Source organism: Anguilla anguilla, chromosome 4, assembly GCF_013347855.1.
Source record: "Anguilla anguilla isolate fAngAng1 chromosome 4, fAngAng1.pri, whole genome shotgun sequence".
Lineage (NCBI taxonomy): Eukaryota > Metazoa > Chordata > Actinopteri > Anguilliformes > Anguillidae > Anguilla > Anguilla anguilla.
The window spans coordinates 52,643,271-52,655,419 of record NC_049204.1 but is presented as its reverse complement, the minus strand read 5'-3'; the positions used below and the strand labels follow the sequence as shown (position 1 = coordinate 52,655,419).

General features: G+C 39.2%; 1 protein-coding gene across 4 annotated transcripts in view; it reads left to right on the top strand.

The window, feature by feature from the left end:
* The window catches only part of ctnnd2a (catenin (cadherin-associated protein), delta 2a), a 263,725-nt gene that overhangs the window by 144,207 nt on the left and 107,369 nt on the right, over positions 1 to 12,149 (top strand). For all 4 annotated transcript variants that reach the window (XM_035416162.1, XM_035416165.1, XM_035416163.1 and 1 more), the window contains one exon: positions 6,178 to 6,418. In XM_035416162.1, coding sequence (XP_035272053.1) covers positions 6,178 to 6,418 — 241 coding nt within the window. The remainder of the gene's footprint in view (positions 1 to 6,177; positions 6,419 to 12,149) is intronic.

Here is a 12,149-nt window from a genome sequence, read left to right as displayed (position 1 = left end):
GTTGGTCAAGAATTTTCTATTCGAGGACCAAAAATCAGTCATGTCAGGTTTCATTAAGATCCCCAACAATCCCAAGTCTTTCTCACAGCAGCTGAACTCATCTGGGATTTTCTTTGAGCCCAGCACAATTGAAAGTGAAAGCTAGTGGCAACCCAATAATTTAAAAATCACATTATAAAGAGAGATAAAGCCCCATTGGCTAACTGTCGGTCTTGACAGCTGACACTAGTGTATTATAATTCTTGCATTCCTTTGGATGTTAGCTATCTTCAGTGCAGAAAAGAAAAAGTTAAGTGCTTCATTAGAGGTGCTGTCACTACGTAATGAATTTGTAACACATCAGCTGCTTAAACAAAGGTTGTCACTCATCCCAGTGCTGTTAATAATAACCCCTGTTCCCTGTCTAAAATTACTCTAACCCCTCTCCCTATCCAATGCTCCTAACTCTTATCATCCCCAGCCCTTTATCTTTATCTTTTTCCTTCCCTCGCTAGCCACACCCACAGTGCATCTAAGCCCTCCCCCTTTCAATACTTCTGTTCCCCTCCCGAGCTCTTTCTAATACCTTTTTTTCCTATGCTGTCACCCATCCCTTATGATAGTAGGTGATGTAGATAGAGGGACAGTCTAAAAACTCAGATCCTGATACTGTTTTGTTGAGGACACAAAGCAGTGGAAGGAATCTACAAGGGATATTTCAAACAGACATGTTCACGTCATTCAGCATTCATGACAAGAGGATGAGACCCAATCTACGTTTCTGTAATTTGACCACTTACCCCTTAGATGGGTCTGGGGATGTTTTGTGACGTTCAAATCAAGCACTTTTTGGTGAGATTACCAGGGAAACAGATCGTTTTGTGAATGCCAAATGTCATTGTGTACCATTATTAAGCAGGTAGAGATTACTGCTGTGTGCGCTACATTGTTGACGCATTGCTACTTAACTGGCTATCAAATTTAAATTGTTCTTCATAGCAGGGTCCCCCACTGCTGTGATTGACAGTGCCCCAGTGAGTTGGAAGCTTCAAATGTAGTGCATTACAGATGATCAGTTCTCCCCAATTTTAGAGGAGAACTATATGTTTTATTTGTGTGGCAAAACAAACTGCTTTCAAGTGGAAATCCCTGATTAAGAACCTGCACCAGTATACAGTGGGGATGCATTGAAGAAAAGAAAAAACATGCTTTTCTCTAATTACCAACACAAGCTGTCTGAAAGATATGACATGCCCAGTATGAACTAAGAAAGCTCCTGCTGTTCTGAAAAGAGGCAGTACTGTTCTCAATGGAGGGATGACTTGGTTCTTGAGAGGAGCTGGTTCATTTGGATTCACTGTATGCCATGATGTACTGTGCTACGGATAGCAGTTTGTCTGAGCAGTTTGGTAAATGGGTTATTGCATTTTGGTATTCCTGAGAAAAACACAGATGTTCTCCATTTTTGTACATCGCTCTGGATTAAGAGTGTCTGCTGCAGTAAGCACGTATAATGTAATGTAATGTTTTATCGGCTAATTCCAGGTTTGAAAGTAGGCTGTAATAATGGTTTTATAACCTACAGCAATCTATTAATCTGTATAAATGGATAATGTATTGAATGAAAGCTCCTCAAGTTGCCCTGGATTATCTTATCTGCAAAGGAAATAACAGAATAAGAATGAAAACAGAGCTAAAACTGCATGTAGATTAAATTGTGAACAAGTCTGCATTGTTGATTGCAATAAAGACATTGCCTGTTTGTTTAATTGGCACAAGGCCATGTAATTGCAGTGACCCATCAGACACGTGAATCATTCTTGAAAAGCCAACATGCTCTTAATTTACACAGTAGAGTAGGTTCTGTGGTCTGTTGTTGCTGTTGTGGCTACAATAGTCAGGACTACTGTCTGTCTGTTTGTGCAAATTTATATATAAAAATCATTGTATCTGTATTACTACTCAAAAAGTTATCCTTGGTGTAGAACCTGGGCTGTCACATTTTTAGTTTGGCCCAGGCAGATACTGTACATGTAGTTTTGATGATTTAGCTAGGATGCTGCCCTCATCTGGTGACCATGTGCCCCATATTAATACACATGCCATGCGTTTGTCTTCTTCAAATGAAATCACTAGGGATGCACAATATGAAAAATCGAATTGTGACGAATATCAATAAATGATAATTGTCTAGCCATACTGGTCAATTTCAATACTGCTATCACCCTAATATCAGTGTACATCCCCAAAAATCACAGATTACCTTTTATTGAGTCAGATTGCCAGGCAAAAAGTATGAGGTCTGTGACTAGCATATGGGCTATGGAAAAAAAATCTTGGTTTGTTTTCAGCTACATTACCCCTGCGTACCGGATCGGAAGTCATCTTCTCCTGCAGAAAAGAAATGCGGCATTATGTGATTTGTATCTGAAAGGTCAAGTAATTTGAAAGCACACCCCGTTATCACAGCAAATGGTATATTCAGGAGCTCAATGTGGTGAGATTAGAGGTGACTGTGAAAGCGTGGAGATAATCAGCCGCTAAGGATTCAGAACAAACAAACTGTAGGAAGAGAAGAAGAAAGAAGGAATGTTCAGGCCAAAATGGCTTTTCATTTAGCACAATCAACGCACGGATAACATTTTACATGCAAAGAGAGATTTCTTGTCACGGTAGGGCACAAATGCGCTTTAGGTTCATTGGTGCCAGAGAATAATGTTCCAAGCTTATGGAAATTAAATCTATTTCAATATATTAATAATACAGTACATGGCCAAAAGTATGTAGACGTCTGACATCCAAAAGTATGGCCATTAATATGGTGTTAGTTCACACTTTGCTGTTATAACAACCTCTAGTTTTCTGGGAAGGCTCTATAGTGGATGTTGGAGCGTGGCTGGAGGGATTTGCTTCCATTCAGCCAGAAGAGCATTAATGAGGCATGGCACTGATTGGGCGATTAAGCCTGGCTCAGTTGATCCCAAATGTGTTGAATGTGGTTGAGGTCAGAGCTCTGTGCAGGCCAGTCAAGTTCTTCCACACGTTCTTGACAAAAGTATTTCTATATAAACCTCGCTGAGTGCCCAGGGGCATTGTCATGCTGAAACAGGAAAGAGCCTTCTCCACACTGTTGAGGAAGCACAGAATCGTTTAAAATGGGATTGTATGCTGTAGCATTAAAATTTCCCTTTAGTGAAACTAGGGGGCCTAGCCCAAACCATGAAAAACAGCCCAGGAACCAAGGGGTGTTCAGATACTTTAGGTCATATAGCATATGTTGACCTTTTGGAATGTATAATGTTAAATATGTTTCACAGCAATGTGTTTTTGTTTTCTTGTATTCTGTGTATTTGCCCATTTATTACAATGTGTTGCATTTTTTTTTTTTGATAATACAGTTTATTTCAGTATCTTGTAGTACTATATTCCATTTTGTAGGGGACATTATGGTATGCAAGTTTGTCATTGGCACTGGTTGGCAAGCCTATGAGAGTAGTGACTGCAACACTTCAAAACATTCCCTTGAAGATGTCTGGCTTTAAAGGCTCAGAAATGTTATAAGTAACAAGCTTCTGTTTAGATTGTAGACGAGGGACTAGCTGAAGAACTTTATGGGAAGAAACAGGAAGCACATTTTAGGAGAAGAGAATTAAGTTCTCTCTCAAGCTAAATATAAAGGAGTATGGTCAGTTATCTGTTGTTGTCCTCCATAATGACAGTGGAATGTGTCAGCCAGCCCAGTAAAACAGATTAGACTGAGTGTTAATTAGGGAATTATGGAGTCAAAACAAAACTGCTTGTCAGGGATGTACACACTACCATGCATTGCATCATCACCAAGTTGTCTCATTGCAATTTTTCTGGAAAGCTTAGAATAACAAAAAATAAATGAAAATGGTGGAATAAGTCTATGCATCAGTGCAGGTGGGAAACAAACTGTGATGTAAAATTTGCCAAAGGGTTTCAACAGTATTCTATTTTCTTTAGCATTTTATGCAGAAACGCCTGTCGGTGGTTCATGTTGACTAAAGAGTGAATTCAGTGAACCATGAACCATGTGGGAATTTGTGTTGAGCCAGTACAGCAATTAGCACTGTGCAGTGTTGGAGGTGTGGCCTTTTTTAATGAACAAGGGAACACATTTGTGTGGAGGATTGTGTTTATTTATGGTGTTCCATTGAGGAATCTCCTCATGTGTGAAGTTCAGCAGGGTCAGACTATGTCGACCCTTGCCCAAGAGATAAGTTAATGGAGTTTGAAGGTCACTGAATGTCACTACCCATCTGCAGTGACGGATGGGGGGTGGGGGTGGAGATTACACACAGCACTGAGCTGAGGAGCAGCTTACCTGGTTCCTATCCAGAATGGGAAAATAGTTAAATGGTTAACTGTAATATAAATTAAATGCTAAAATGACAAAGGAACTGAGTTTGATAACTGAATATGTGACACTGAATATGTGAGAATAGGAGAAGGGCTTCCTTGACTACTGTAGACAAAACACAGACCTTGATGGCAGCTGTTTGCTATGGTACATATTAAAAATTTAATAAGGGGACTAGAGTACTTGGTTGAATACGGTTTATATAAAACACTAAACAAGAATGAAGTTTGCCTGATTATCAATTGGGGAGCAATGTAATCTGCTAATACATAGGATGCTGCATGTTAAAGTATATCGAAAAGGATATGAAAGCTTTTTGTTTATGAAAATAAATCTACAATTTTTAAGGGTCCAATATCAGACAATACTGAGAGTATATGAGTGAACATATACACATACATTACACGTATTACCTGCAATGAGGGATATATCAGTTTCTCATTCCTAGCCATGACAGGCTATTTAACACAGAGCTCCGCTCATCTCTGGTTGACCGTAGTGTAATATTCCCAGGACATACCATCTATCATCATCTCGGTTATCCTTCTTTCTTATAGCCTTGCATTTTTCTTGCATTCCACCCTAATAATCATTAGCTGATCCACAATTAATCAATATCAGCGTATTCCATAGAAATCCAAATATCCAGATCACGTTTTCTTTACCGCAAAACACAGTTCAATGTGTATATTTTCGGGCCAAACCTTTGTGTTGTTCATCGAACTGCTCTTGTTTATCACTGTTTACCGTAGTGTGTAAAGGGCCTAAGGGCATGACGCTGTCAGATATCGATCTTTTCTGGAGTAGATGTGCTAGATTCCCCCTCATGACTGCATGTATGACTGATTCATATAGATAGTTGTTTAATGCTGCTTCAGTTTGAGTATTACAGTAGCTAAGACACCAAAATCACTCCCTGCGGTCTAGTAACAGTCCATGACTTTGCTGGTGTAGGCCAGGTTGGTGAAAGAACATTGAATAGTACACAATAAATGCCTGCAGTTATGTTTTTTTTTTTTTTTTTTTAAATGTCCCCTTCAGAGGTCAGGCTGCTGCCAGGTATCACAAACCAGAAGTGTATAATTTTTTTCTGCTGCACCATTTATTTGCTTAATTGACACAAAAGAAGTAACTGAAAGATGAAGTTTTCCATGAATTTTGCCATGATAAAGTATGGCAAGATTCAATCACTAATCTGCCTTTAGGGTAATTGAGCTTTCTTATTTTTGGTTTTCATAGAAGACAACCTTTTTCCATTTAATACATTTGTTTTGTTTGATTACACTCTTGATGATTTAAAAAAAAATTCAGTTAGTAATGTGAATACTCTTGATCAGTAACATAAAGTTGTTAATCTGTGCACACAATACAAGAATTACACGCAATTATTTTAATTTGTTAACTGCATTTGTTAAGTATAGATCTTGATCACACATGCTCCATGTTGGTTTTTCACAGCTCTGTTTTCAGTTGAATCATTGGGCTGGTATTTATGTTCCCATTTTGACTGCTTGGGCAGTATTTTATCCTTTGACAGGGGTGAAATGTAAGCTTAGCCTGTTCATGCCAGATAATGTGAGGTCAGCAGGTGTTGAGAGATGCTAAGGAGGACGCCATGCTCTGTGCTGTTTACTGACTCAGTTTTTGCACCTCTCGTCCCCTTCTCCTTTACCATCTCTTCTGTCTCGCATTCTGTGCTCGTCTCACCGTGTCTTGTTGTGTCTGCATGCGGTCGTTCCTCTGCCTAGACCTAGTAAACCAGTTCTGTGAACAGGTCCTGAATTTTTTGCTTTGTCCCTACTTTCCTGCCGTAGCCCCGTCTTCCCCCGGTGTTGACTCCGTACCATTGCAGCGCACAGGCAGTCAGAACGCCACAGGAACTTACCAGAGGGCGGGCTATGCCGCCGGCCCTGCCGCCAACTACTCGGACCCGTACCGCACGCTCCAGTACTGCCCGTCCGTGGAGTCGCCGTACAGCAAGTCCGGGCCGGCCCTCCCCCCCGAGGGCACGTTGGCGAGGTCCCCTTCTATCGACAGCATCCAGAAGGACCCCAGGTGAGCACACAGTTTGGTTACCCCCCAACCTTGCAGGGACGCCCCCTTCAGGCTGCGCACATAAGCATGGAAAGCATGGCACTCTTTTTCCCTTGGGTGATTTAAAGTCTCTCCGCTGGGCCGTCGCGCCAATTTCTGTCCGATGAATGGGACCAGGCTTGGGCTTCTGTGGAGGGGTCCAATGCATCAAAGCAGGCTTCGGTCTGCAGCAGCACCGTTTCCTTTCAAAGCCTGTGTTCAGATGTTTTAGGGGCCGGATCATTTAGCATTTTAATGCAGAAGTATTATTGTATAAGTTCTACCTATTATTCTTGCAGCCTGTCGCTGTTGGGGAAAGCTTTTTCTTTTTAATACTGTTGTTCTATTGTTTAAGTGATGTGAAGGGAAACATTCGGTTTCACTATATTAAACTAGGCATTTTTTTATCCTGCCTATAGCTGTAATGTTGCTGGTACTTCCATTTCTTTTTTTACTTTCAGTTTTCAATTTTCTTTTTTTTTTTTTCTTTTTTGAGAATCTGTGTTCGTTTTATGTGTTAATAGCTTGTGAACCATGGTATTTTCAGTTGAAATGGGCTCAAAAGGAACTACACTGTTCAAAATAACTTCAAATGGAGCTATCACTTGTATTAGTGTTCTGCCTGAAGTTGTGAACTATGTCAGTGTGAACTGCTATTTTATTGTAGTGTAGACTAAGCAGGTGGACCTGAATTCAAGACCAGACATTGATGCGCTGTTTTCCCTGTGGACTACTTCATATTTAAATGCAAGGCTTTATGAAGCCTGGTTTTTAATTCAGTTAAGATACATAAAAACAATAGATGGTTAATCATCAAGTGTATTGCATGGTAGTGGGTTCAAAGCTTCTATTTCTAGGTGATTCTTTCATGATTGATGATGCCTGTGTGCTTTTTATACATGGAACAGAAAGCATTTAATTTCCCTGACTTCTCATAGAAAAAATAACCTTTTGCAACTTGATTCTGGAATGTCTATCAATGAACAGAATTAAAGTATATAATTATAATTATTTTTACCTAGCCATTTATAATAATCTCTCAATTTACCATAAAGGTTCAGGGTCGAACTTGCGCTATTATAAGAGTATAAAACACACAGATACTGTGTATGTAAAGGAAAACAGAACATAAAGGTGGAAGAAAAGCGTGGATCAAACTGCAGATGAAATGTATTAATAATCACTGTGCCTTCCGAAGTCAGAGACACTGTGTGCAGTCTGCCCAGTGGTATCTGTGAGGCTTGTGAGAGAGGGAAAACTATCTGCATCAAATACAATCAGTGAACTGAGGGACTAACTGCAAGCAGGCTAACCTCTGCTGTTACACGCCTTACTATCATACATAATTCATGGTATCTTCAGTTACTGATGTATTAATTGATTGGTCCAATGTATATTCATTAGCACCTTGTATTAATTGCATATTAATTAATATATGCCTGATGAATTCAGTCAATGATGCATTCTCCTTCATTATTGAAATCCGCAGTATTTAAAACTGAAGTACAGTTTTTAAGCTTTTTACTGTCTTCATATTATGCATGTTATTATGAAAAATTATGACCCACCCTTTTCAGACACCCTGTTATAAAGTCTTTTCATTGAATTTAACCCTACATAAATATTTTTTTCATGTAGACACAACATTTTTTTTGTTGTAATAGATGTGTGGCACTTAAATTGATGACTTCTGATTTCATACCTGCAGGGATAATAAGTCTCATAAGACAATTGCTGTACCCTAGTGGTATGCCATTTCTTTAATATGAAAAGGGCAGTGTTTAACTTTTTCTAATAGCAAGGTCACTCCAGGAAAAGTCATCAAATTGCACGCCGAAAAAAATGTATTTAGTTTTCACTGCTGTTATACTCAGGAAAGGGTCATTTTTTACCTTGAAGACAACATGAGGGTTAAAAAATGATTTTCTTTAAAAAGTATGACATTAAGATATAGCTGCAAACAGCAATGCACAAGGTCCAAACACATACAGCCAATATCATTTAACAAGTGGCTAATCAATGCCAAAATCATTCAATGGCTAAAGGGAGGTACCCTGTACTACTGCTCCAAGGTTCATAAATCTCACCCATACGGTTTGGCCAAAACTGACAACAGGTGAAAATGGCTAATAGCATTTCCAAAATGGTGGCAATCCAAAATAGCAGAAACAAATAAGGTACAGATATACAGTATCTTCCAGATGATGAAGTTGATCACTGCAGCAAGATTTACTTCTCCAAGAGACACCAATGGTTTTTCATGATTGGATTATTTTTAAAAATATGTATTGTGTTTGAGACTTATTAGAAGTTTGGTGATAAGCTGCACCCACATTGATAGTTAGTGGCTCCTTATGTCGTCCATAAGGTATCAAAATGATGTATGGTCTATGAAGGCTGTACACCAAGTTTTGTGCAAATTGGTCCATTTTTGTTGGAGAGGAAGCAGTTCAAGTGTTTTTCAAAAAATGCTAAATTTCAGAAATCCAATATGGCGGACATTATGGATTATTGAGGCAAATTTGAGCCATGCTTGGGGTATAAAGCTCATAACATTATTTCCAAGAGAGTGAGAAATATCCTTGCAAAAAAAACTCTACTGTTCTGTGGAGACAATTCTCACCAAATTTTTCCTGTTAGTACAGGCTTACCTTTAGTTTATATGTACCAAAATTCACTGTATCCATTTCTGGATATTTAGTTGAAGTATGGGCATTTTTACATTTTCCCCTGCAATAGCACCACCTATTGACCAAACAGAACTTCCTGGGTTAGCAATGGGGAAAATATGCATCACGTTCTGTGATGATCAGACATTGCATTCAAAAGTTGTGATAAGCTATGCCCAGCCTACTACAGTAGGAGGAAGAGGGGAGCAAAGGGAATCCAGCAAATTGTTCAGCAGCTTCTTTATTAAACTCTCCTGTGAGGGTGCCCCTGGGAAGAACATTTACCTCTCAAAAATCATGAAAGCATGGATATCAGTTTCAAAAAGATGGGCCACAGTTTCTGTCATGACAGCTCATGGTTTCTGTGGGGATCAACATCTGTCATAACAGGCCATGTTTTCTGTGAGGATCAGCCACAGTTTCTTTCACAGAGTTATCTTCTGCTCATTATCACACTCATCTGTTGCGTAATGCTAATATGCAGTATGTGGGTGGGTAATGGCGATGCAATTTTCAACTTCGCATTTCAAAAAATGCAAGCTCAAAAGGGCGCTGGCCAGAAATGGTATGGTGAGTTCTTGAAACCTGGAATACTGTACTGTGCAAAAGGATTTTGGCATATAAAATAAGATATGTAGCTATTGCAATTAAGAGCTACTGCATACTTTTTTTTAAATCTATTTTTTGGCCTTATTTTGATATCAATACTTTTAATGGCAGGCCTAGAATTAATGACTTATCGACAGTGATTTGTGTGTAAGTAACTTGGCATTTTTGTATGCTGAAAATGTGTTTTTCTTCAGATACATTACACAGAACAGAACTAAGCAGAGTATGAAAGAGCAAGTAAAACGCAAAGTGTTTTGTGGAGCAACAGTGAGTGACATTTCCTGACCTTTTCCTCTCAGTGGACAGCTCAAAGGAGTGGTCATGTGGTCATGTATCTGAGTGCAGAGAACTAATTTGCTAAAACAGCCCATTCCTCATGAAGAGGGCTTGCTTGTGCTTTGTCACAGCCTGTTAAATTTATTTTGTCTAGCTATTCTCTCTCCAGATACTGCAGAAAGGAAGAACTGAAAGCACATTTGAATCATATCTTGGAAAATTGTTATACTATGCCTGAAAAGAAAGTATTTATTTAAATATATTTGTGAATATCTGTACATCTTAAAAACAGAGGTGGGCTGTAGAGTTAAACTTGAACATCTTTTTAAGAAACAGCACCAAATAAACAGGTATTGAGTCAGGAAATATTAGAGATTGAAATTGCTGATATGACTCATTGAAATTTCTAAAGAAATCAGGCTTTCAGTTGAACTTCTTAAATTTCAGTGAAATTATTCTGACCTGAAAATGTCTAATAATGGTTTTGCCTTTTGGTGTTGATTTAGCTTTGTGCACCCACAAATCATGCTGAAATCAATTACCAAAAGTCATACAGTCAGGTCAGCATTTTCAAAGAGCGACTACAAATTAAGCATGGGGACTTAATCATCATTTCAGATGAACATGCATAAAAATATAGTGTGTAAATCCAATGGAAGCATTGTCATGTGATGCTTAAGAAATAATAAAGATAAAATAAAAGATTAAGGTATAGAATAAGAATAAAGGCAGATATATTTAACACACTGCTCTGAACATAGTTATTCTATTTCCGTTTTCCAGATGTCATTTGGCATGCCCACAACATTGTAGCTCAATGTCTTATGTGTCGATATGCTTCAGATATTTTATAGAAAAATACAGATGACATGCACATGTATATTTTGCTTCTTTACTTCAGTGAAGATGCTGAATTTACATGCCATCATGGTAGCATTGCCAATAAAAAGCTCACACCAAAAAAGTCATTGGTAAGTGCAGAACTTATAATGAGAGCCATCAGAAAAAGAGCAAACAAAACCTTGATGTGGAGATGAGGTAATGGCCAAAGTCATTGAGGACAGATAAATTTGACTGAATGTGCTGGGGAGCATTATTGATCCCTTCCCCTGAACACCAGACCGCTCTCCACCTGGAGGGCTGAAGTCTGGCGGTCAGTCTCTGCCTGAGCCTCTGTGCGCCAGAGCAGGGCCCCTTGTATTCTCCCATTATTGATCCGTCCTCGGAGAATAAATAACAGCCTCGCTCGGTCTGGGGCCTGCTGTTAAACACAGTCATTATCACTTAGACTCCAGAGTGTGTTTATCCCTTTTTCCCCCCTCTGAAAAGCACAGGGCTATAATGCAGTTTGATGTCATTGTGGTGCCTCCTCAGCAGGCCAATTCATAAAGCTTTCAGTGCAAAGAGGCACTCCTCAGGCCAGAGTGATTGACAGTGAAGTGGGGAGTACTTTTACAATTACTTCTTGCTGGCAGCGCTAATTTCACAGAATGGCTGCCATTAAACCCACAAAAAGATAACTTTTCTTGCTCAGAGATCCGTATTCAGTGTTTTTGGAGAGTTTTTGCGTCTGTCAGTAGAGGCCGGAGAGAAGAGGTATCCAGGAGAGGGGCAGGCTATTTCTTTACTGCTTTCGAGGAGTAGGGGGGGGGGGTTCAATGTTGATACATTGAACCCTATACATTGTATTTTGAGATACCAATTGGAGCTCTCAGCATGCCATGGGGTATATTTGCCTACACAATGTGGCCTTTGCTGGGATATTCATTTCCTTAGTAGTCAATGTAGTGTCAAAGTTTTAAAGAGAAACAAATCAGATATGAAAAACAAATATATAATGGGTTAACTCTAATGCTGAATTTTCTCAAAGCTTTGATTTTTCACATTTTGAATCCCTTCCAAAAGGGATTTTCACATTTCACATTTGAATCTGTGCATATTTTTGTTATCCTCAAAGCTAATATTATGGCTGTTTTTGGAACAGAAAGGATTTCCTATGTGAAATATCAACAATGCCTGAGAAAGTTATCAGGGGGTGCTCCCCACAGAGTGGGGCATGTATGGCTGGTGCAATGTCACCACATCTGATGTCCTACAGGTTCTCAGGTGAATTCATTGCAGAGCTTGCGTTTGATGTCCCAGTGCTGCTGCTACTGCAG